This window comes from Ictidomys tridecemlineatus, chromosome 11 (genome assembly GCF_052094955.1).
Source record: "Ictidomys tridecemlineatus isolate mIctTri1 chromosome 11, mIctTri1.hap1, whole genome shotgun sequence".
NCBI lineage: Eukaryota > Metazoa > Chordata > Mammalia > Rodentia > Sciuridae > Ictidomys > Ictidomys tridecemlineatus.
The window spans coordinates 22566911-22590992 of NC_135487.1; the positions used below are offsets into that span (position 1 = coordinate 22566911).

Consider the following 24082-nt stretch of genomic DNA (forward strand, 5'->3'; position numbering starts at 1 on the left):
TGAGAGAAAAACAAGAAAAATGGAGGAGACGGCTGGGTGGGATGATGGTCAGTGGTGTGGTGTGAGGAAGGCCGTCTGAACCAAGGCCTGAAGAAGGAAGAGGAAGCAGGTAGAACTTCCCAGAAGGCAGGGGCAGCCAAGCGCAAAGCAAGCGCCAGGCAGCAGCAAGCTGTTGTGTTTGGGAAACTGAAAAAAGCCAGAGAGGCTGGAGCTTGTGAGCAAGACGGGAAGGAGAGCAGCTGGAGCCAGGCAGCACGGGCCACAGGGCTGTGGGAGAGAGGCTCGAGTGATTCCGCAGGCAAGGGAAGCCTCAAGAAGCAGGACCTTGTGTGAAGCAATACGTGTTAAAAGGCTCACTTGACTGTGTGTGTGCCAGCCAGACTGCAGAGAACCCGGGTCGGGGGCGACCTGGGAGGAGGCAAGGAGGCTGCTGGTGCTGCAGGGTCAGAAATGATGGGATCTTGACTTAGGTGCTCACAAGAGACAGGGAGAGAAGTTGAGGGAAGATCTGGATGAGATTCACAGGCGTGAGAAGAGAAGAGTGGGAGAATCAGGGCAGGGTCAGCTTTCCAAAGTCCAGCTGAAACTGAGGCCAGAAACACCTGGCTGAGTGATCCTGGGTCAGTAACTCCACCTCTCTGATCCTTCAATGCCTCCTTTGGAAAAGATAATAATAGTATCCACACCACCGAGTGGTGGAGGTGATGGTGGGTGGGTGGAGAGGAATAAGAAGGAAAGGAAGGAGGAGGTGGAAGGTTGGGGGCCTTCTAATTAGGGAAAGGAGACCTCCTCAACATCTTCAGCTCTTTGGTCTACAAAGGAAGGTTTCCATCTGACAGCACTCAGAGAGGTTGAGAATCTTGCTCAATATCACAAAGCAGCTCCATACTCAGATTCCTGACCCTGGCTTTGCCTTTGAAAATAGATCATCAGCTGCACACCACAGATCTCTCAAGAGTGCTAGAGCTATTTTCTGGGGCTCTGAGTTGGGGGCACCTGGGATAAGACCCCTTGCCTAACAGGGAGAGGAAAAAGGCCTTTAGCCTCACTTCTTGGCTCAGTCCCTTACTGGCTGGTTGACCTTAGGCCTTGTTTTCATTGGCAAAGTGGAGGTGATCCCAAGTGAATGTCTGAGGCTACAGGGTCCCTCACTTCCTGTGAGGCAGGTACTCAGGGCCTCTCCCCCTGGCAGAACACGGCTTTGCAGAGACAGGATGCTGCCAGTAGAGGGCGTCCCCGTGGGCTGGAGGAAGCCAGAGTTGGCCAGAACAGGAAGACCCCAGGGAGCTGGAGCCCCAGCTGGGAGAGCTGCCCTGCCTCCTGCTCTGCTCCGAGAGGAACAGACCACAGACTCAGCAGCCAGGCAGAGCCAGAGTCTTGCTGCCTTGGCTCTGTGCACAAGTCAGACCCTCACAGCTGGATTCCTGCCTTTACTGCGGAAGAGAGCTGATGGGTGCCCCCAGCGACCTTGCTCACGGATTCTCAGTGGGTCTTGCTTTTGTTGTTCAAAGTTCCTTTTAAGACTACTAGGAAGAAGTCAGTGGAAGGAAAGTCCCTGTGATCCCCTGGCCCCCTCCTTACTCCTCCACCCTGGGAATGGCTGGGTACCTGATAGGGAATCTGATGACCCCAAGCTAAAGACCAGAAACCCTGCTCTTCTGGTTGTGAGTCCTCAGCTCTGGTCCCATCCCATGTCTGAAGACACGCCCACCTATGTGTGCCAAGGGAGTGCCCCTGGGTCTGGTATCGAGGGGTCCAGTGATGAGGGCAAGAGCTTACTAAGGCTTGGAGCCAAATAGTCCCGGACTCAAACCTTGACATGGCCCATGTCTACTGTGTAGCCTCAGGCAAATCACTCCACCTCTCTGAACCTGTTTCCTCATCTGGCACCTATTGCAGAGTGGCATTGCAAGGACGGCAGGAGATGCCACATGTGAATAGGAAAATGCAGTCCCTGGAACATGGTAAACATCTATAAATGTTGCAGTGGGTGTTATTATAAAGTTGAAGTTCCTCCTTTCCCCAAGACCTTCTCTGCATCTAAATGGACCAGGGTGGCTCTAGGAGTGGGTCAGGTCAGGCAGGGAGATGTCTTGACACACTTGTGGGTTAGTGGGCCAGGGCCTGGAGCATTGTGCATGTGCCTGCACGTGCCTGCACGTGCAATGGTGTGCACGTGCGTTCATAAGGGGCAAGGGTGTGCCAACACACAAGCATTGGGTGTGCATGTGTGTGCAAGGATATGCACGTGCATATGTGCATGGACCCAAGGGTTCTCCGGGCACATGCATACTTGCAGGTATTGCTGCAGTATCCCTGCACCGATTCAGGAGGCCCCTGTGTTCACTGTTACTATGGAAACACTGAGGCAATCCCCATTCTCGGGAGAACCTGAGGTGCCAGGAATGAGAGCTGGCCCGCTCTTCCCAGAAAGAGAGACAGATTGGGAGTCCCCTGGGATAGAGCAACCCCGGCCTCTGGGAGTGGATTCCGGAGCTCTGGGTACCCTGGGCCCTCTAGGAAGCCCTCGCTTCTCCACGGCAGCCTGACACACTGCAAAGAGCTCAGAGATGGAGCTCATCCCACCTCAGCTCTGGTCTAATTCCAAGCACAAATCCAAATGGGATTGTGGTCCTTTTGGGCCTCAGTTTCTTCTTCTATGTAATGGAGGAAATAGCAGGTGACTTCAGATGCTTAGAACTGGATGGAGTGTGACCTTCCTCTCTCTGGGGGCACCGTCCTCTAGGGCTATCTGAGCATATATCCCTGGGCCCTGAAGTGTCACCCAGCAGTGTCCATGGGCTCCTCGCAGCTCTGGAAAGGAGGCACTTCACAAGGAACTCAGACTCTGGGAGGTACCGCTGGCCAGTTGCGGGGCCATGTCTACACCCCCAAGCCCTGTCCCACAAGTGCAGTCCCTCAGCCCAGGGCCACGCCTCTGAGGCAGTTGGAGATTTCAAGCACATTTTGGGATTGTGAAGAACAGGTGAAGAAGGGAGTCAGCCTGGCCACCCAGGCTCACCCAGTTCAGGAAGGATTTTTCTCTTTAAAATCTTGGCACTTTAGACTTTGATTCAAGTCTCAAATGTCCTTTGTGCAGATGGTGATGCACTTGGACAGAACTGTGGATCAAGTTACAAGTGCTAATTCAGCCTCCTGACACACTCCGCTTAAGAGGTGACCTTTGCCTTTGCAGCGACCCCAGAGTTTGAGGTAGGTGAGAAAAATCAAGAGGAGCTGAGAGATGGAACTCCCCATGAACTCCGTGAGGAAGATCGGAATGTTCATATGTATGAGGCAAAAGGGCGGGCCTAGCTGGGTTACCTAAGGCAAGTGACTATCCCTCTCTGGCCCACTGTTGGGACCCTTCCAGCTAAAAGTCACTTCCCCCAGTAGAGGAAAGAGCAAGTATTGGCTGGGATGTGACCCTAGCTGACAGAGTCATTTCTCTCGCACACCCCCCCCGCCCCCCGTCTAGGTCCAGTCCCATGTGGAGAGGGTAGGTCTGGGACTATGGTCATCTGGTTCAGAAGGTACCGAACTGGTGGGTGCAGAAGGTGGAAAGGTGAAGCCGGGCCGTGGTGGCACATGCCCATAATCCCAGTGGCTCAGGAGGCTGAGGCAGGAGGATTGCGAGTTCAAAGCCAGCCTCAGCAACTGAGTAGCAAGGTCCTAGCAACTCAGCAAGACCCTATCTCTAAATAAAATGCAAAAAAGGCTGGGGATGTGGGGATGTGGCTCAGAGGTTAAGCACCCATGGGTTCAATAGCCAGTACCAAAAAAAAAGCATAAAAAGGTGGGAGGCGAGGGTGGGGATGTTATTGGAGAGCCTCAGGTTTCTGTTTACTCTGGTAGGCAGTGGGGAGTCATGGAAGATTATTAAGCAGAGAGGAAGATAATCAGATTTAGAGAAACTGATCCCAGCAGGGGGCCTGTGAGAAGGGCAGAGCAGACACAGCAGGCAGATCTGACCACAGGTTCTTGGGGGAGGGCAGCTGAAGCCTCCTCTGGCGGCCTGGACTGGACTGGGAAGGGCCGGGTGCAGAGGGGAGGCGGAGGAGTGGGTCCTGGATGGGGTGGCACCTCTAGCTTGTTCTGCCGTTGAAGGAGGACCCAGGGGCAAGGCAGGCTGGGGGTGGAAGGCGGTGAGCTGGCTATTGGCTGGCTTGAGTCGGGGGTGTCTGTGGGCTTCTGGGAGCATGTCCAGGAAGCGGCTGGAAATGCGGGTTTTACAGAGAAGGAACCAGAAGGTCAGAGAGGTTGTTTTTGCCAACTTTGCCAAAGCTGGAAAAAGGCCATGTGAGGACTTGAACTCAAGTCTGAGGGGCCAGCTAGGTAGCAGCGCTTTGTTGCTTGGAGTTCTGACTTTGGGCTCAGCTGCCTTTCCCGGGGAGTAGGGGTACTGCGGCCAAGTCCTCCACTCACCTGCTGCAGAGCCCAACAGCACAGGGCATGGCCAGCAGGTTCTTCAAGCCCATGTCTCTGCTCCCTAAGGGACACTTTCCAACCAGCCCTGGTCTCACAACACCAGGGCTTCCCCCATCCGCCACCCAGAGCCACAGGCATCCTGCCAGCCCACACTGCCTGGGTGCTGACTGTGGGCACCCAGCGCCAGACTCTTCATGGGTACCCTCTTCCCCAGTCCCCACAGAAGCCTCCCAGGGCAGCGCCATTGTTTCCACTGACACTTGGGAACACGAGGGGCAGGGCCTGCCCCCTCCACTGCAGGTTCAGCCTTGCTCCGTGGGGCAGCGATGGGGCTGTGGGACCTGGACAGGAACGACAGCTCTCTGAGCCCCCACATAGAACGTGAGGCCTCTGCAGAGACCCCCGAACCCGCTACCCCACGGCCCTGGCTTCAGGTCTGCAAGTCTAGCTCTCAGGACATTTTCTTCCCTCTCCAGCCATTCTGCTCCTCGGGCCACCTCCCCTGGGAACAGCCAGGCCTGCCCCGCCCCCTCCCGGGCTGTGCTCCTGGCAGCTCTGCCACCCTGGGCTCTGGTCCGGGGGTGGTCCCTGGCGGAGAGGGAGGCAAGCAGAAGCTGGGCTGGGTGCAGCGAGAGGAGGGCCTCCGGAGACCCCCGGGCCCCCGCTTCTCAGCTCCGAGTGCTCCAAGCTGGGTGGGCAGGGCTTTGGGAAAGGGGTGGCTGGAGGTTTTAATCACTTTATCAATGTTTGTTTGTGTAATTCAGCCTCGAGATGCTTTTCCCTCCATCTGTCCCCACCATCTGCTCCCATCAGGATTTTCCAAACCGTTTGGGACCCAAGAGGCACCCGAGTGGGGGTGGGCTGGGCCTCTGAGGGGGCTGGGGAGGGGCCAGCTCCACCTACTTCACTGAGAGGCTGCCAGGAAGGGTCTGGGCTGCTGAGTCACACGGAGCTGGGTTTGAATTTCTGACACTGCCACTTTCTTGCCGTAGCACCTCAGGTGGGGACTTCAATTCTCTGGGCCACATCTGTAAACTGTTAGAATCACGGAGGATGAAATGAGGCGGCCCATGTAGAGCGCTCTGCAAACTGTAGAGCCTTGTGGTCCCCTTTCCCTTTGTCCCCACGTGCTTCTTGGCGTCCTGTCCTGGAAGCTGGCCTGCCTCTTTGGTGGGAGAGGGGCAGCTGCCCCTGCTTTCTCAACCACTTGCCTCCCTTCTCAGATCCTGGGACTTGCTCGCTCTCCAGGGGACCCTGCCTGCTGCTCTGTCCTCTTGGCCATCCACCTGCATTTCTGCTCTCAGCTGGGCCTCTCCCTCCCTCCTGGGTGCCTCAGTCTTAGGTGGGAGGGGACTGGGCATCACAAACAAGGACACTCCCCCACCAAGCTGGCCTTCAAAGAAGCAAACCTGCGGGCTCCAGTGTCACTGTTGCCTCAGCCATCTCTGCTCACGTCATCTGTTTAGCCTCTCTGCTTAGAAAGGAGAAAGACTTGCTCCTTCCAGAAGTGGGGGACCCAGGCCTCCTGACTTGCAGCCCTCTGCCCTGCTTTTCTGAGTTCTGCCTGAAGACAGAAGTCGTGGCTCAAGGGCAAATGCACAGTGTGGGAACACCCCAGCTTCTCCTTTGGCTCAGGGGGGCCTCCCAGGGCTTCCTAGGCCCCTGGGAGGGTAGAGGTGGCTGATGGATTGAGCCAGCAGAGCCCACTAGGGCCCGAGCCCTGCCTCCTCAGGGACCCTACTCATTCTAGATGCAGGAACAGTCAAAGGAAGTGGGGTGCCCAGGGTGAAGAGAAGACATGGTCCCACTTTCAGAAGCCCCCATCTAGTGGGGAGACAGGATGCAGACTGAAGGTCTGAGGGCAGGCTCCAGTCACTCTCACAGAGAAGAAAACCCAGAGGAAGCAGGAAATTAGGGTAAGCTGAATCCCCCCACCCCCAGGATGGAGAGGAGGATTCAGACCAGGCTGAGAAGACGCCAGCTTCAGTCAGGAGAGAGAGGAAGGAGTCTTGGGGGAAGGAAAGGCTGAGAGGGTGACTGCAGATTAGGCCCCCCTCCCTGTCCCAGGCATGACAGGCCCACTGGCCCACCGAGGAGAGGTGAGGGAGGTTGTCACTGGAGTGGCTTAGGGTAGGGACTGAGCAGCTCTTTGCTCCCCCCACCCAGGTCCTCATACAGGAGGCAGCTGGGAACCACCCACGGACGTCTGGCGTCTCTCACGCCTTCACTGGGGGTCCCAACACCAGAGCCAAGGCACACAGTGGAGCCAGTGTTCCCGAGGGCCCAGCTGTCCCTCCACCCCAGTCTGATTCCCTAGCTCTTCTAGTGGAGAAGAGCTCTCCCCCAAGCAGGAGGGACTAAGGCTACAATCCAATGACCTGTGAGGCTTAGTTTGGCAGCCTAGATGGGGAACTCTGGTCTGAGTTCTGGGGAGCTGGGAGGGTCTAAGCTGCAGATACCGAGAGAATATGGCTAGGAGGAGCCGTCTGGGTACCTGGTAAGGGCTGATAGCTCTACCTCCTAAGGAGGTCCAGAAACAAGACTCACCACTGCCACCCTGGTCATCTCTCACCCTGAAATATCCCCACTGCTCCTTCCCTTGCCTCCCACTCCTTAACATCCATTCTTGACATAATGACCCAGGTGAGCTGTGGACATGAAGGTCAGACCCTGTACTCTGCTCAAAGTCCCAAGGACTTCCCATTTCATCTGTAATGCAATCAATCTTAAGGCTTCAACATGGACCCCATAGCTCTTGATCTGCCACCCTCCCGACCTTGTCCCAAATAACTTATCTAATACACTGTAGACGTGACTTGTATGTTATAACACACATCACTTCTTTTCCACACCTGTAACCTCACCGCCTAGGACAGTGCTGGATGCAGAACTAGGGCTTGATTAATATTTGTAGAATGAATGAATGAGGGCATGTGGATTCAAGCCCAAGCCCTCGCTCACTAGCTGAGACATTGGAAAATTTGACCTATTTAACCCCCACCAAGCATCAGTGTCCTGATCTGTACAGTGGAGAACAAGGATCATATTCTAGAGATGGAAAAGGACAAAATTTAACAATTCCCAGCATGTGGGAATTGTTGCCAAGATCAGAGGAAGGAAGATGCAGCCCCCATACCGGCAGGAGGAGCTGTAAGGTGGTCAACAACTCCGGAGAGGAACTGTCCACCGTGCAGTCAGAGGCCTGTGCATCTCAGAACCTGGGAGCTGGAGTCTGTTCTCCTGTTCTCACAGGTCACGAGCCTGCACCGGCAGAGAGGCTGGAGTGTACGCGGCACCGCTGTTGGGAGGTGGGATTAATTCCGAGAGGGGGTGGGGGATGAGATCGAGAGTAGTAGGCAGGAGTGGGGGCGGGCTCTATAAAGTGGAGGTGGGCAGGGGGTGTGTCTAACCCTCCTAAGACCTCGGGACTGAAGGAATGGGCGCTCCCCGTTCCCCGAAGAGACCCTAGTTCGGTTGGATCTGGAGTTGAGGCGAGGAAGCAGGGAGGGTGCCTAGCGAACCGCCCAGGATCCGGATTCCGCCCTCGCAGCGACGTGCAGCCCAGCGCCCAGGTAGGGATGAGGGAAGAAGGTGGTGGCGTGGCCAAGGATTGTCCCCTGCTTAGGAAAGAGGGCTCTCGGCACTGACCCGCTCCTCCATTCAGGCTCCCTGAGTCGAGATGCTGAGATGGGGACCCCGGTTCTCCTCCCCTGGAGGGATGCTCCCTCGAGAGCTGGAGCGGGGCGGTGGGGGCGTCCCCCTCCCTCTCGGGGCGGGGGCGGAGCCTAGCGCACCGCTCCCCCTACCCGGGGCTGGAGGGGACCCCCCCAGGGGAGGGGCTCGGGGCGAGCGCTGCGGGGCGTCTCCCTCGCAGTCCCGCCCGCCCCTCCGGCCGCCTCTGCCGCCGCGCGCCGCAGCAGCGCCGCCTTCCCTGCGCAGTCGGTGTCTCGGCGTCGCTGGGTGAGTGGGGGCGCTCCGGCCGGGCCCCGGGGATGCGGGGAGGGATCCCCGGAGCTAGGGGCCACGTCCAGGGCTCCCCAACCCGGCGACTCTCCGTGCCTCCTGGGATTCTTCCCACCTGGAGCGCGCAAAGCGGGGATCCCCAGGAAACGTGCGGCGCTCTCCAGGGTCCTGACCGCCGAGCGGCCAGCCCCGAGGAGTAGGGTTTCGGTCGCCCCGGAGCGCCCCCTCCAGGAGGGGTCACGAGCGCGTGTGCTGGAAGGATTGGGACGTGGTCCGAGGGCCAGAGCTGCGGGGAGGTTTGTAGAGGGGACCCAGGGTGGGTTTCTCAGGTCGAGCTGCAAGGTTCCTCCCATTTGGGGAATTGAGGGTGTTTGCGGGGACAACGGAATCTTCTTCCAACTGGGAGAGGCAGCTTTGAGGGTGTCAGGGAGGAGGGGGCACTGAAGGAGCTCTCCTGCCCAGCGCATCTTTATGCCCCCGCCTGGGTGACCCAGTTCCTTGGACCTTCAGGAGGGGAGTAAGGGACACATTCCCCTGCTCAGCCCTGCGCATTTCCTCAGTCCCTTCCCACACACTTGTTTTGGGGGTCCTCAGCTTGGGGCAGAAGAGACTGATATAGAAAGGAGGGGCTACCAACTTACAGAAACATACATGTGACACGCTGCTGAAGAGACACACAGGTCTCCCTAAATGGCCACACAGGCACATTCGCTTCACATTGTGACAGGTGCATACCTGGTCACATGCACATATAATGCACATGCACAGACATGGACGGAAACACACCAGGAGATAAATGCATGCAGAACCCAGGGCACACATCATGCATGAGCACATGTATTCTCACACATGCACCCGCCCCCATGTGCATAGAGCACACAAGGAACCTCCCTCACCCTGTCTCACTCTCATCCTCAAGCTCAGAGGGAGGGGGGTCACCTGCACACATCCCTGTCCTGAACTGTCTGGCTGTCTCCTCTCCATTGCCTTCAGCCTCACCCTCAAGCCCCTGCCCCCAGGAGATTAAAGGTGAATGCTGGGGGAGGTTGGATGGGCCAGGGGTTTCCCAGGAAAGGAGCCCCCATGGGAAGGGCTGCAGCTCCCTCTCCTGGGACCTGGCAGCATCCCTGGGAAAATAAAGAAAAATAACAAGGGTGCCTGAAGGTCCCACGTGCAGCTGGCCATGTGAGAGGTGCTGGCATTCAAGTTGACATGTGATGGCATGTGTGAGACATGTGGGGTCGTGGGCTGGTGTGTTGATGCACAGGGCATAGGAGTTGTGCGTGGTGCTGGGTGTCAGTGCGTGCGAGTGTGGAGCAGAGGGAATGCTGTGTGTGGAGGCATGATGACCACGGGTGGTGTGGGCTGGTATGTGAGTGGCAGGGGCCCCAGGGGGTGGTGAGCCGTGTAGCATAAGATGTGTCAGTGCACATTTACTTGCATATTATTGTGCACACTTTGGTGACATCTAGGTAATACAAATCATTTTTATTTATCTAACACTTATGTAGCACCTGTCTATGCAGGCATGGTTTTAAGTGTTTCCGTGCATTAACTAATTTAATCCCCTCCAACAATCTCAGGAGGTAAGTGCTTACCCCCACTTTACTTGAGGCAGAGAGTTTAAGGAATTGACCCAGTCACATAGCTGGTAAGAGGCAGAGTTGGGATTCAAACCCAGGTGATCTGAGTTGGAGACCAGATGAACACCTATCCTGTGCTGCATCTTACAGGCACACCTGTAGAAGAGAGCAGAGGGCTGTGATTGGGCTACAGGTGTAATTTTTTGATGGGAAGTCATGTGGGAGGCAAAGAGCGGGCAGAGGTTAGGAGGAAGGACCAGAGGTCCTTCTGCACCTCCCTGGGCAAGTCTAAGAGTTGGACCTATCGTGTCATGGCTGTGTGACATGAAACAGGTGACCTCCCTTCAATGAACCTGCCTTCTCATCTGAAAAATGGGGCAAATTCTGACTTCCCTTCAGGAGGGTGAAAAGATGTGCACTCTTGAAGGCACCAAGAAGGGTCTGTGTAAATATGAGCCCCCTTTCCTTCCTCCCTCTCCAGCTCTGTTCCTAGAGAAGTGTAAGGTCTAGGGAAACGGTGTAGAGCATGCCACAGAGGCCACAAGCCTGGATGCAGGCTGTGTGACCTTGGGCCAGTTCCTCTCTCTTGTTGGGTCAAAGGAGGGGTTGAGGTGGCTGGCGTCTGGGGGCCCTTCTGGAATGGTGACAGGTGACCAGGAGGTCCTGAGCATTCTTCTCTGCCCCTTGACCCCCTTGGGGACCCAGGTGGGACTTGGCTCTTCGGCCATGGGCAAGCAGAACAGCAAGCTGCGGCCGGAGATGCTGCAGGACCTGCGGGAGAACACGGAGTTCTCAGAGCTGGAGCTGCAGGAGTGGTACAAGGGCTTCCTCAAGGACTGCCCCACAGGCATCCTCAACGTGGACGAGTTCAAGAAGATCTATGCCAACTTCTTTCCCTATGGCGACGCCTCCAAGTTCGCGGAGCACGTCTTCCGTACCTTCGACACCAACAGCGACGGCACCATCGACTTCCGGGAGTTCATCATTGCTCTGAGCGTGACCTCGAGGGGCCGCCTGGAGCAGAAGCTCATGTGGGCCTTCAGCATGTACGACCTGGATGGCAACGGCTACATCAGTCGGGAGGAGATGCTGGAGATCGTGCAGGTGGGCCCGGGCCGAGAATGCCAGGCCAGGTGGCATGCCCTGGCCACCCCTTCCTAGCTCCTCAACAGAGCTGGTAGGCAAGTGGTGACAGGTGCTATTCTTACGACCCCATTGATGGAATTCTCTCGTAGGAAATAATGAATTGCTGATTTAAAGAAACACTGAGAAAACTCCCAAGTCCACTGGGCCCAGATTCACCAATTAATATTTTGCTTCATTTTTAGATGAATGCAATATTTTCTTGTTTTGAATGCTGACCCTTACCCCTAGGTAAAAGGATGTATTTCCTAAGAATAAGGATATTCTCTTACATAACCCATAATATGATTATCCAAGTCAGGACATTTAATATAGAAACGCTGCTATTATCTAATTGACAGACCATATTCCAATTTTGCCAACTGTCTTCATAATGTTCTCTGTAGCATTTTTTTTTTTTTTTTTGCCCTGGTCTAGGAAGATGCCTTGCATTTGGTTGTCTCTTTAGTCGCCTGTTGTCTGGAATAGTTCCTCAGCCTTTCTTTGTGTTTCATGACTTGACATTTCTGTAGAGTACAGGCCAGTTGTATTTTATTGATCCTCATTTACTCAGGGAGGAAACATGCTTAGAGAGGTCAAGACACCTTCTGGAGGCCACACAGCCTGAGGGGGCACCTGACTCCAACAGTCACATTCTAACTGGATACTTGGCCATTTTCCAACTAATTGATAGAGGGACCACCAAGGGCACAGTACTTGGACCTCTTTTCCTTCTTCCTAGCTTCTGCCCCCTTTTTGCCTCCCACATGACTTCCCACTAAAAAATACCCCTGTAGCCCAATCATGGCCCTCTGCTGTCTTCTACAGGTGTGCCTGTACTGTGTCCTCGGTGGTACTGTGAGGTGCTTATACCCATATGCTGAGTGCATCCTCACTATACTCCCATGAGGCTCAGAGAGGTAGAGTGCTTTGCCTGAAGTCCCACAGTACATGGGTGAAGTCAAGCTCAGCTGGCCACTACTCAGAGCTGCCTTTTGTGTGGGATCTGGGCTCCTAGCCAGGAGATCTGGCTTCTGGTTCTGGAGTCGGCCTTAACTCTTAGGTTGCTCATTTGTAAAATGGGCATGGTGATGCTGACCTCGGAAGATTTAGGGATCTGATATGAGAGCCTTTCTGAGTATAAATTTAAGTGTGTTATGTGATAGCTCATCCATGTCGGCACCCACTCCCTTAGCCCAGCACTGAAGGTGGTCAGGGCCCTGTTCTGTTTTACCTATCCAGTTCCTTGCTCACTTCCCCCAGCTTTCTCCATCTGTAAAGGGTGTGTTGGGGGGTATTAAGCCCCCGCTTCCCAGGTTCTGGCAGGGATAAATTGGGATGGTGGTTCTAGCACAGGGTGCTGCATATATTCAGTACTCAGTAAATGTTAGTGACTGTCGATCATTTTTTTTTTTTGGATCTGCATATCTTCTTCTCTAGTCAAAATGGCCTTTTTAACATCTCTGAGATGCCTGGAGTAATGCTGTGGCATTACTTGCACAAGCCATTGTCCCCGTCCCTTCTGCATCTCTGAACACTCTCCCTTTGGGTCCCTCAGCTCTGTGAACCATTCTCCCTCCCAACTCATCTGCTGGCTCATTGGCTTCCCTTGCTATGGGTCTGGCTCTGTGCTCTCTAGCTGGAGCAGAGTGGCTTCCTCGGGAGGTGTTGCTGTCCAGTGGAGACCTAGTTCTTCCATGTCCAGACAGGGCAGTGGAGAATCACTCAGGGATCAGCTGGAAACCAGCCAATCCAGAGGGATTCGCGTTCTGCTTAATGTGGTCACGCCAGCCTGTGCTGGTAAATCTGAGTCCTGCTGGAGCTAATGCCACTTGTGCATTAGAACTTTCTGGCTGGCCTCTGCTTTCTAGGCCCTGGCTTCCTTTATAGCCTCTGGGCTCAGAGGCCCCAGACAGGGGTGCAGACAGAGATCTGGAAACCCTGGTGCCTGATTAATGACAAATAGGCTCCAGTGAAACTATGAGCAGCAACTCCAATTCATTAGGAGACCCAGGAGGAGGGCTGTCACAAAGGGAGTGGTTACTCTCTAAGACACTGCTTAGTCCTCCTCAGGATTCAGCCTGGTGCCAGATGATGGGCATGATGGGAGGGAAGAGACTGTTCCTCTTGAGGGATCCCACTCTGGTGGGAGAGATCAATGTGTACATCACCCGGATCAGTGTAGTGACAGGAGTATAAAAGTGACATTTAGGATCCCAGGGGACTGAGTGACAGGGGAAAACCTGGCAACACGGTGGATGAATGATGACTATCATGCAAGCTGCTATTTAGTGACCACTTACTCTAGCCAGCCACTCTTCTGATTGTTCTATCTCATTTAATCCACTAGGCAATCCTAATGAGGGAGATAAAATTAATCCCATTTTACAAATGGAAACTGAGGGTCACAGAGGTTAAGCCCTTGTCCAAGGCTACACAGCAAATAAGTAGCCACTTCCGAGTTGATATTACTTCAAATCCCTGCTGCTGGTCACCATCCCAGACTGTCCAAGTATCCACCCAGCAGCTAAGAGGTGGCAGGCTCAAGTCAATTGGTCTCTGCCATCCATTCCCTTCTCGAGCCTTGGTTTCTCTTCTGGAAAAGGGAGATGATGATTCCTGTCTTTCAGGGCTATTGTGAAGTCTAGGAATAATGCATGTAAGGGACCTGGCATGTAGTGGTTGCCTAATAAATGGTAGCTAGTATGTTGCTCTAGGCAGAGTCTGAATATGCTGGGGAATCTCCAAGGCTCAGGGATGTTCAGCTGGGAGCTGTGGTGGAGTTACCCTTCTAGAGAGGTCGGCAGCAGGCAGGCTGTGAAGTGTCTTGAATGCCAAAGGCCAAATGGTTTGGACTTGGAAAAAAGGCAGTGGGAGGTGTTGATGGTCTCTAAACAGGGGAGTGCCAGCCAGGTGTCAGGCACTGCATTAGGTCCAGAGGATCTGGATACTAACTAGATGCTGGTGGTCCTTATCTGTACGGAGGGAATTAGGAACAACCCAACAAAGGTACAGTTACTTCCGGAGAAGTGTCCTCAAAGGAAAAAGCCCAGGAGGCTCTGGGACGCTTATGTCTCAACTCAGCCTGGGTCAGAGAAGGACTCGCTAAGAAAGCATCGTATAATCTGAGCCCTAAGGAGTGGGAGGCAGCAGAAGGAGGGCAGGGCAGCAACTAGGAGCAGGGTGCACCGTGGTCTTGGAGAGAGGCCTGTGTGTGTGAGGGAACGGAGGGGGTGGTCTGGGGAATGAGGACATGGTAGTGTAGATTTGTGTTTGGAAAGAGCTTTCAAATGCAGTGTGGGGTCAGACACCAGGGAAAGAGGCCAGAAAAGCAGCGTGGAGGTAGAAGCTGAACCTGAGGCAGGGGAAGTTTATGGGATTGGAGAAGAAGAGGGGCTTCTGGGAGGAGGTGTCAATCTAGAAGATTGAGGCGCCCAGCGGGTGCTTGAGCTCTGGGTCGCAGGAACCCAGCCCATGCCACAGGCTGCGCACTCTGTGCTCTGTACATTGAGCACAAAAACCCTCCTTCGCTTCGCCTCGGGAGCTCCTGCACGTGGCAGCTGCCGCCCTCGGCCCAGCAGAGCTCAGGCTGTCCCTGCCCGTTGGCAGATGCTCATTTGCATTCATTTGCATAACCTTCCCCGCCCCTCTGGGCCCCAGCTGCCTCAACGCAGTCCTGCGCCCCCTGCGGGCCACAGACTGCAACGCAGCCCACTGCCACCCCCGGGGTCCCGGGTCGCTTCCCGCTGCTGGGTGCTGGTGGTTCCTGGGCCGTCCCGCTAACCTTGTACTTACCCCCAAACCTGCGCCCAGGCACTGCCGCCTAAGCCCTCTAGCCCCTCGCCCTCTGGGCCTTCAGGTTCTCTAATATCTCTCCTGACTCCTTGCACCCCTCAATTCTTGGTGCTCTCTCGGAGCTTTCGGGCTGCGGTGTCTTTGTTCGTGCGGCTCCCGGTGCCAGCAATTCCTTTCCCACCTAGCCCTCCAAGGGAGCTCGGCAGTGCCCGCTCCCATAGCCCTCTCTTCCGGAGGATTCCTAGATCTTCCTTCCCCAAATCCCGAGCGCCCCAGCCTCGGTGACCCCTCTCCAGCCCGCGCGGCCGGTGGGAGCGAGCGGGGGCTGTGTCTGCGGTGGCGGCCCCGCAGCTCTTCTCACTCCCCGCCTCTCCCCCGCCCCCAGGCCATCTATAAAATGGTTTCGTCCGTGATGAAGATGCCGGAGGACGAATCGACCCCGGAAAAGAGGACTGAGAAAATCTTCCGCCAAATGGACACCAACAACGACGGTGAGGGGCGGAGCGGGGCGGGTGGACGGGGCGGGCGGGCGGCGCTCCCTGCTTCCCTCCCTCCCGCCACCTCCCCTCGCTTGCCTCAGCCTTCTCCCCCTCACGGCTCCCCTCGCCCCGCAGGCAAGCTGTCCCTGGAGGAGTTCATCCGCGGGGCCAAAAGCGACCCGTCCATCGTGCGCCTGCTGCAGTGCGACCCCAGCAGCGCCTCCCAGTTCTGAGCGACAGGAGCCAGGCCCCTCTCCTCCCTGCCTTCACCGGCCCCATCCCGGCTCTCAGCTTCCTCTCCTTTGTGTCTATCCAGGCTGGGGGCCAGACTGGGGACTCCCACCCCGGGTCTGCACTGTGGGGGGGGGGGCCCTGGAAAAGGGAAGCCTGCAAGTAAGGGCCCAAGTAAGCAAGCCGTTAGCATTCCACCGTCCAAGAAATAGCTCCCTTTGGTGATGACAGAGATACCTTCTCCGGCTTGGTCTGCTCCTCCCAGTCAGCCCGCCCTTAGCCAGACAGCCCCACCATCTCCCACCCTCCATGTCTCTGAGGCCAGGCCCCTCCAGACCTGGGAAGTGCTCCCCCTCTGGTAGGTCTCAGACTGGGTAGAGTTGGGGGTCAAGTCCAGGTGAGGAGCCTATTTGTTTGGAGGGGAGAGAAGGATTCCAGGGTTGTTGAGGGTTCAGGGTTGTGGGGGTTTGAGGAAGAAGATTCTTTAAGTTGCTCTGCCCTGCAGGAGGGCCCCAACCCTTCCTGCCCAGTTCTTGGAGGCCGTGATAGGGACTCAACACCTCCCAGGATTCCAGCTGCAGCTGTGGTCCCATAAACCCTGGCTACATTTGAGCTCTTGGATGGACACAGCTAGACACACAGACCACAGATCTACCCCTCTGTATCCCCCCCCCCCACGGGCAGAGTCCTTCCACCGTGTCCTGCGTGGGAAAGAAGCGCAGGCCCCCTGGCTGAGCCCCTGTCCCCTCCTGCATGCAGCCACATGGAGCATCTCTGTTCTTTTTAATAACTTCAGAATAAAGTCTTGTTTCAGTGCAATGGGCTGGGTGGCCGGGGCAGGAGGTGAAAGCCCCCTCCCAGGTCCCCAAGGGCCCACTGAGCCCTCTTGGGTGGGCTCTGGGAATCCTGGAGCCATCTGGGCCTTGATGGTCATCTGGGCACTGGCCACAGTTCAGGCTTGGTTGCAGGCCCCCAGTGACTGGGACTCCAGCGAGGCATCTGCTCTCAGAGGGTCAAGGGCACAGAGCTGGTGCAGCTCAGCAGGTCATGGCCCTCCATGGACTCTGGACTCTCCTGCATCTGTGGAGACACAGGTCACTGGTGGGCCTACTGGGTCAAGGCTGGGGTTCCCTCCTCTAGGACACCCTAGGGATGGAGGAGGGAGGGTGGGGCGGATCTCTGGAGGGCAAAGGAGCATCATCATCCCATGCAAGAGCAAGGATAGACCCCTGGAGCATCCCCTACTCAAGCCCAAATGCCCCTTAGCCTGCCTCAACATTTGTCCTGAGCCCTGGGAGAGCCAGATGTCGTCAGTTGTGTGACTTAGTAGGAGATCTGGCCTCTCTGAGCCTTTAAACCTCTCTCTTTGGAGAGACCCCATACAGAGGAGTGGGACACACCAGCCTGGACTTCCTAGCAGGAACTCCAGGAAAATATGGAAAGTCAGGAGTGTGGAGGGGACTTACCATGTGGTGGCTGCTTTTCCCCCACCAGGGCCTCAGTTCCAGCAACTGGTGGGCCAGCTGGGTGCAGCGCACAGCGAACACACTTTCCGCTACACAGAACACCAGTGAGATGCCCCAGAGGCACAGGCTAGAGCTCTGCAGGGCACAGGGGACAGAGATGGCCGGGTGTGTGCCAAGACCCATTCTCACCCCTGTCAAGGGCCTGGGTGTCCCCATCCCAGGCTCAGGCACTTACGTAAATGCGGGTGGGGTCGAAGGGACAGTCGGGTGTGAGTGCCAGTAGTTCAGGGCTCCCAAAAGTGCAGGCAGCCAGCAGGGCCCGGCCCTGGGTGGCAAAGGTCACAGCGATCGAGGCCAAGAGGCCAAGGGCACAGATCAAAGAGAGAAGAGCACAGGCCACACTCGAGCTAAACATTGTCCAGCGCTGGATGGGGGAGGCCACTGGTCAGTGGACATCAGGCTTGGCCTCCCTGGGCAGCTCTGGCCTCCATGATGGTCAGGCACACCCCCTACCCTACAGCCCCATCCCAGGAGGCGCCACATACCAGGGGGGTGCTGGGGAGGTAGCAGGACAACACGATGGCTGCAATGCCGGAGGTGATGACCTGGTGGGGGGGGGGGTTCAAGTCAGTTCTGACCCTGTGCTGGAGGACAGCAGGGGGAGTCAGGACTGTTCTTGGATAAAGATGCCACCAATGTTACCAAAGATGCTCTCCAAACCTCCACCTCCTTGTCTTGTGCTTAGCTTTGCCCTCACTGCCTCCATCTGCAGAGCCATTTCCTCCTTGTCTAGCCCTGGAGTGATCACACCCTGCCTATAGCCTTCCATGACTCCCCACTGCCTCACATGTGAGGAGGCATGCCCAGGAGTATGCACGCCACAGGATATCTGTGACGTAATTCCCTGAAATGGGACAGTAACTCAACTGGCAAGGAATTAAAACCAAAATTATATATTGAAACAAACCAGGACACTTTATGGCATAAAATTCAAAATCCCTAATAGTATTTGAAATTATTTCAGGGTCTCAATGACCTGGCCCCAGCTCTCAGCTCCTCAGCCCCACGCTGAGCCACTGTCCTCCCTCATCGCCCAGGATGTGGACACCTACATGAAGGCTCCTGATGCTCACAAAACACCCTCCCTGCTCCCCGTACTGTGCAGATCCTTCCCTGTGCAGGCTTGCCAACCACCCTCTGTCTCAAGAACAGGACAACCTATGCACTGTCCACCCCAACAGCTGCCCTCTGATCTTTGGGGCTCCATTCAGTCAGTCTTCCTCCTTCTGTTCACTCAGTGTAATGGCAGAGTACCATGAGTATTCAGCAATGGCTTTCATTCATTGTGCAACCAGAACTAAGTGCTTCGACCTCTGTGCTAAGCCCGACTCTCAGGATGAGCTCACAGAAAGGACACCGGCTTTGGTATCAGAACCACCAAGGTTCAAATTCAGTTTGGCATCTTTGTATCAGCAGGAGGGGTGAATCTTGGTCTTGGTCTCCTCCTCTGTAAAATGGAGATGATAACGGCCCATGTTGCTGGATTGGTGAGGATTAACTGAGGAAATGAGGGCAAAGGAGAAGTGGTCCTGCCCAGAGCCCATTCCTGGGCCCATTACCTCCCCACTCTGCCTTCCTCACAATAACTGTAATCCCAAGGACACTGGCCACATTTGCATAGCCCAGCCTGTCCCACTTGATGGAGCCCTTCTGATTTGCTTGGGCCTTGTCTACCAGGTGTGGAGGCCAGCAGGCTGCCGGAGCTTTATTTTCAGACAGAGACAGGTTTAGTGAGGTCCCGGCCAGGAGTGGCAGGGATGAGCTCCCACAGGATGTGTAAATGTTCCTCCAAGGTCGCAGGTGCCTCTGCTGACAGGCCAAGAAAAGCTCTATAAATCTGAGAATACCAGGCCACTTCATTTGTATATTCATCAAACAGGGGCTGTCACTGAGTCATAACAGGGCTACCCTTTATTGAGCAGTTGCTATAAACCAGGTCTAATGATAAACTCCTGCCAGCCTGGTTTTCTCAGGGTCTCCAGAACAGATTGTAGACATGCCCATCTCCACGTCTTTGCATGTGTCTTTCCATTCTGTACAGGGAATGCCATCCTGCTTCCTTTCCTACTTGCCAGCCCCAGGCAGGCCACACACCTAGGTTATGTATTGAATTTCATCTGTAAACTCCTACACATCCATCAAAACCCTTCTGTGAAGTCCTCCTGGATCCTCCCAAACTGCTCTGATATTACTTTATTCTGTCCAAGGGTAATTTGAATATTTCTTGGTGGTAATAACAATCCTAGTTCACAGTGGTGCACACTTACCATGTGCTGAGCACATTATACAAGGCGCTTTCTGGGAATGATCTTGTTCAAAACTCACCAGGACCCTGTGAGGAGGACACTTTTACCACCCCCATTTTATAGATGAGCAATCCAAGGCAAAGAGAGTTTGAGTGACTTGGTAAATGGCATACTATGCTGGGGCTACCTGCTTATCCCTGCAAGCTGTGGTGGGGACTTATCAAAGACTTTGCAAGCCCCCCCCTCCCACCAGTCACCCTCCCGGCCTGGTCGTACCACAATGGCAGAGGTGACTGAGAGGATGTTGACCACGCAGTACTGAAGAGCCACAGCATCCCGGGGGGCAGCGACATAGCGCAGCACTGTGCCGTGCAGCACAGCGGCGATGATGAAGCTGACGTGGCCCAGCACCACCAGCACCAGGCCTGTCTTCATTAGCACCTTCCGGAAGTCATCCACGCTCAGGCCACCTGTGGGGGACAGAGACATGGGTGAGACTTACTCTGCTAGGCAGAGGAGTAAACCTAACCCTGGAGTGATGGACACTGGGTCCTAAATCTATTTCTGGATGACTCGGAGGCAGTACCTTGACATTTCTGAGCCTCAGTTTCTTCCTCTGTAATAGGGGTTCATGGTTCATTTGTGAGTCCTGGGACTATAAGGCTGGAAAAGCACCCACGGGGCACTTATTAAAGGTGAGTTATCCTTGTTAGCACTCTAGGTCATGAGCAGCAGGGCTCAAGCTCACATCTCTAACTCCAGCTCCCTAACCCTTCCATTGACATCCTATCCACTGTGCCAGGCCCTGGGCTACCACAGTGAGCTCGACAGTCATTGTCCAGGTTCCATGGAGCCCATGGGCCATTGGCAGGGATCAGGCCCTGCTCGGTATTCAGTTTGGTAGACAGTAGGTACTCAACACAATTGCTGAACTGAACTGCCTAGAGTCAAGTGACTGGGGCAAATAACTAAAGCCCCTAAATTTCCATTTCCCCATCTGTAAAATGGGAAGAAGAACCCTGGTCTCTCAGTGCAGGAGATACATGAGATAGATGGAAAGTGGGTCAAACTCTGAGGCTCTGGGAAAAGCAAGCTCTTGGCGCAGAGTAGCACTAGGCAGGGCTGTGGGGGAGGTGGGACCAAATGTAAATTCTCTTTGGCCATGTGGCTGCTGCTCCTATCATCACATCCCAGGAACAGGAAGCCCACTCCTCAGACAGCTTAGGCTATTCTAGAGGTGCTCTCTGCAATGTCCTCCTTGGCTCCTGACGCTGCCCTAAAGGACACACATAAAGCTGGTTCCCTGGTCCTGCCAGTCTCCTCTGTGAGACTGGAAGACTATGATCAGTTCCCAGAACTAAACAGCCCCTTCCTTTAGCTGCTCCTAATGGGATCTGACTTTGAGACCCTTCCTAAACCTCAGTCTCCCCATCTGTGACAAAGAGGGTTGATCATATTTCACATATGGGAGTTCTGCAACTAGATTTAAAAAAAGAGAAAAAGAAGAAAGGAAAAAGCAACCACTAGGCTGGCTGTGCTTGGGAGCCTGTGCAAAGAGGCAATCCTCACCAGGGAACAGGGAGGCAGGGGCCATTCAGTCACAGACTCCCTGTGACCAAGCATGGTCCCCTCCCCTCTGTTGGCTCCAGATTTCCCAAGTATAAGACAAAGAGGGGTGGTCTAGCTGGCCTCTGAGACCCCTGGAGCCTGTAGAGTCCTCTAGGTCTGGACCAGGTCTAGGAAGTAAAGAACCGATGATGGACTGGCTGGGCACGGTGGAACTGGAATGACCTGGTGAAGAAGAATGGCCAGCCAAACAGAAAGGGGCATGGCAGCTTCACTATGGGGGCCTGCTCCACCTCACCCCATCCACCCACCTGCCTACCTGGCAGCCCAGACACCACGCAGCTCAGGGCTGCACTCAATAACAACAGCATCCCAGGACCAAGACTTTGGTTAAACAAGAGGCACAGTGCCAGCCCGGGACTGGGCCTGGAACCCTGGATTGAGAGTCTCAGGGCAGTTCCTGGCTTTATTTCCAAGTTACCATTCTGGGAGCATTTAGCAATGTGATAGTCCACAGTGCTAAACACTTCACTCTTGGAGCTAAGTTTATCTTCATAGAAGGCTAGGAGGTGGGTGCTACTGGCCTATTTTACAGATGAGGCAAAAAAGAGGCTCACAAGGTGTCCTGTGGGGACTCCCCAGGACTGCCTAAGAGCAGCATCGCAGTGCCCAGGGAGCGGCGGGAGGGGCACGCAGTCCTCTCCTCTGTGATGATCCTTTGTCACACTGTTCCCTCCAAGCGTGGTGGGGGACAGAAGGGTATAGAAGTGAGAGCCCAGGGCCCTGCTTTCCCTCTCTCTGGTCTCTCCAGCGTATTTTTTGCCACCAGGGTGTCCTGTGAGCATTCATGCCACTCAGAAAGGAAAGTGGTGTCAAGGGGCCCGAGGTGCTTCGGGCCACATTAAGACATACCCGGCAGCCCTCCTTCCTGCATCTCGCTGAAACTGAAGCCCTGAAAGAAAAGTGACGTGCCCAGGCTGCCAAGTGAGTTAGAGGCGGAGCAGTGGGCCTGGCCCGGTTCGGCTCTCCCTACAGAGCCCCACCCCGCAGCAGGGTCTGGGCCTCTCGCGCCCACCCGGCGCCGCTTACCCAGGCGCAGACACATGTCGCTCCCGCGCGGGTCGCCGCGGCCGGCGTCAGCGGGGATCCAGAAGCTGCCGGCAGCCGGGGTGTTCGGTTCCCATCCTCTCCGCCGCCGCCGGTGCGCGCTGCGGAGCCGCGCCGCGCCCACTTCCCGCCCGAGCCGCGCTCTGTCCCCGGGCGGCCTCCCTTCCCTGCACCCCCAGCCGCCTGGGCGCGCTCGCACCAGCCGGTCCGACCGGCTCCGCAGCCTCGGCCGCGCGGCTGAGTCACCGCCCCGCCCCGCCCTGCGGCGACCCCGATGCCCCTGCGCTCAGCCTGGAGCCTCCGCGGTGATGCCCCCTGGACGGAGGGACACTGAGACTCAGAGGGGCAGCTATAGCCCCTGCCAGGGCGTGAGTGGTGTCAGCTATGGTTATGGTGCCCCGATGGGCACCTGGACGGAAAAAGCGCCCGGGGGAAGGCTGGGAATGGGGAGGGTGGTGAAAGAGAGCAGCCTAGGGGACCGGGGTCTGTCCCTGGCCTGCTGTGTGACCTCAGGCAAATGACTTTTCCTCCCTGGGACCTAATTTTACCAGATGAAGAACAGCCCTGTTCTTTGAGTCTAGTCTTTCGCGCTGAGCAAGGTGCTTTCCTCATCTGTCTTCAGGTCCCTGTGCCCTCCTTCAAAAGTCAGGGATGATAATTCCTGTCCCTTGAGGTTGTCTGAAACAAAATGAGATACAAAATTAAGAAAATGTCTTAGAAACTCCCTAGAGTGTCTTTGTGGACAAAGCACAGATCTGGCAGGATACAAATTAGAAGCTTTACTAATCCTGGTTGTGGGTTACTGAGCCCCTTTAATGTGCCAGCATGGATGGAGGTGTCCTTGTGCCATTCTCAGACTCCCTGTTAGTCAGGTGATTCCCTTCCTTTGGGTTCAGAGGGCTAATCACTCACCCTAGGCCACCTGGCCAGGATTCCCCATCCAGGTCTCTGAGCCCAAGTTCTCCAAAGTGGCAGTACTGTGGCTGCCTAGGTCTTTGAGGCAGACCTCTGGAGGCACTTGCTGACACCTGATGGCATCTGTTCCCTGCCTGTGACCCCACCCACTGGTCAGTGGCCTTGATGGCAGGGGCTATCCCGATGTCTTAGGTGTTCCTTTTCTGTACACTTGTAGTGTCACTTACTGTGCCCCGAGTGTGTCACCTGGGTCAGTGCAGGGAGCTTCTGGAGTTTGGGAAACACACGAACACCAAAGGGGGGAGGGGAGCCATTTCTCCTGGGGAAACCCGATTGAGAATCACCAGATCACTGCCACCATCAGGCCAGGCTAGGAGCCCCTCAGTACATGGGCTTCCAGGTCATCTGTCTGGAACAATGTTATGAACAGTGCAGCTGTTCCTAACAGCAAGGAACTACCAAAGTGACAACCAAGGGAGGGGGGAAAGGGGAGGATTTTGCTTTTTTTTAATTTCACACTCGGTGGTGTTGGAATCTTACAATGAATAATCGTTCATATGCTGCTTTTGTTTTTTTTAAGAAAATGGGCCCTTGGGCTGGGATTGTGGCTTAGAGGTAGAGTGCTTGCCTGGCATGCATGAGGCACTGGGTTTGATCCTCAGCATCCCATAAAAATAAAATAAAGGTATGTGTCCACCTACAACTAATAAATAAATAAATATTTAAATACATATTTAAATATCTATTTATCTATTTATTTTTTTTAAAATGGGCCCTTTATGGGCTGGGGATGTGGCTCAAGCGGTAGCGTGCTGGACTGGCATGCGTGCGGCCCGGGTTCGATCCTCAGCACCACATACAAACAAAGATGTTGTGTCCGCCAAAAACTAAAAAGTAAATATTTAAAAAAATTCTCTCTCTCTCTCTCTCTCTCTCTCTTAAAAAAAAAATGGGCCCTTTACTCTCACCACCCTGCCACCACTCGACCAACAGCTTTCTGATGGCAAACTCCACCTCCCCAGGGTCACTGCAAAGCTGGTGTCACATCTCAGGTATACACATGCAGGTGGCTTCTCTATCAGTGTTGGACAATCCCCTTGACGTTGAGCCCATCTGGACAC

The 24082-nt window shown here is 55.2% G+C and overlaps 2 protein-coding genes across 8 annotated transcripts; one reads left to right on the forward strand and one right to left on the reverse strand.

The window, feature by feature from the left end:
- The first annotated feature begins 7612 nt into the window (after window positions 1-7612).
- Window positions 7613-16420, forward strand: Hpca (hippocalcin). 4 transcript variants are annotated; one of them, XM_040288327.2, is made up of 5 exons: window positions 7613-7736; window positions 7889-8000; window positions 10680-11078; window positions 15277-15382; window positions 15506-16420. In XM_040288327.2, exons 3-5 carry the CDS (start codon window positions 10701-10703, stop codon window positions 15601-15603), a joined length of 582 nt encoding a protein of 193 aa, XP_040144261.1. In that variant the 5' UTR covers window positions 7613-7736; window positions 7889-8000; window positions 10680-10700; the 3' UTR covers window positions 15604-16420. The 4 variants fall into 4 exon arrangements, with proteins under 4 accessions (XP_040144261.1, XP_021590926.1, XP_077881992.1 ...); XM_021735251.3 differs by lacking the exon at window positions 7613-7736 and having other exon boundaries at window positions 7827-8000; XM_078025866.1 differs by lacking the exons at window positions 7613-7736; window positions 7889-8000 and adding an exon at window positions 8283-8388.
- On the reverse strand, window positions 16368-22753 carry Tmem54 (transmembrane protein 54). Of its 4 annotated transcripts, none has more exons than XM_040288326.2 (6): window positions 22029-22297; window positions 19650-19843; window positions 17613-17672; window positions 17303-17392; window positions 17068-17202; window positions 16368-16681 (listed from the first exon to the last, which is right to left on the reverse strand). In XM_040288326.2, the coding sequence occupies exons 1-6, from the start codon at window positions 22042-22044 to the stop codon at window positions 16607-16609; spliced, it is 570 nt and encodes a 189-aa protein (XP_040144260.2). In that variant the 5' UTR covers window positions 22045-22297; the 3' UTR covers window positions 16368-16606. The 4 variants fall into 4 exon arrangements, with proteins under 4 accessions (XP_040144260.2, XP_005317826.2, XP_040144259.2 ...); XM_005317769.5 differs by having other exon boundaries at window positions 17303-17491; window positions 22029-22290; XM_040288325.2 differs by lacking the exon at window positions 16368-16681 and having other exon boundaries at window positions 16706-17202; window positions 22029-22753.
- Between the last annotated feature and the right edge of the window lie 1329 nt (window positions 22754-24082).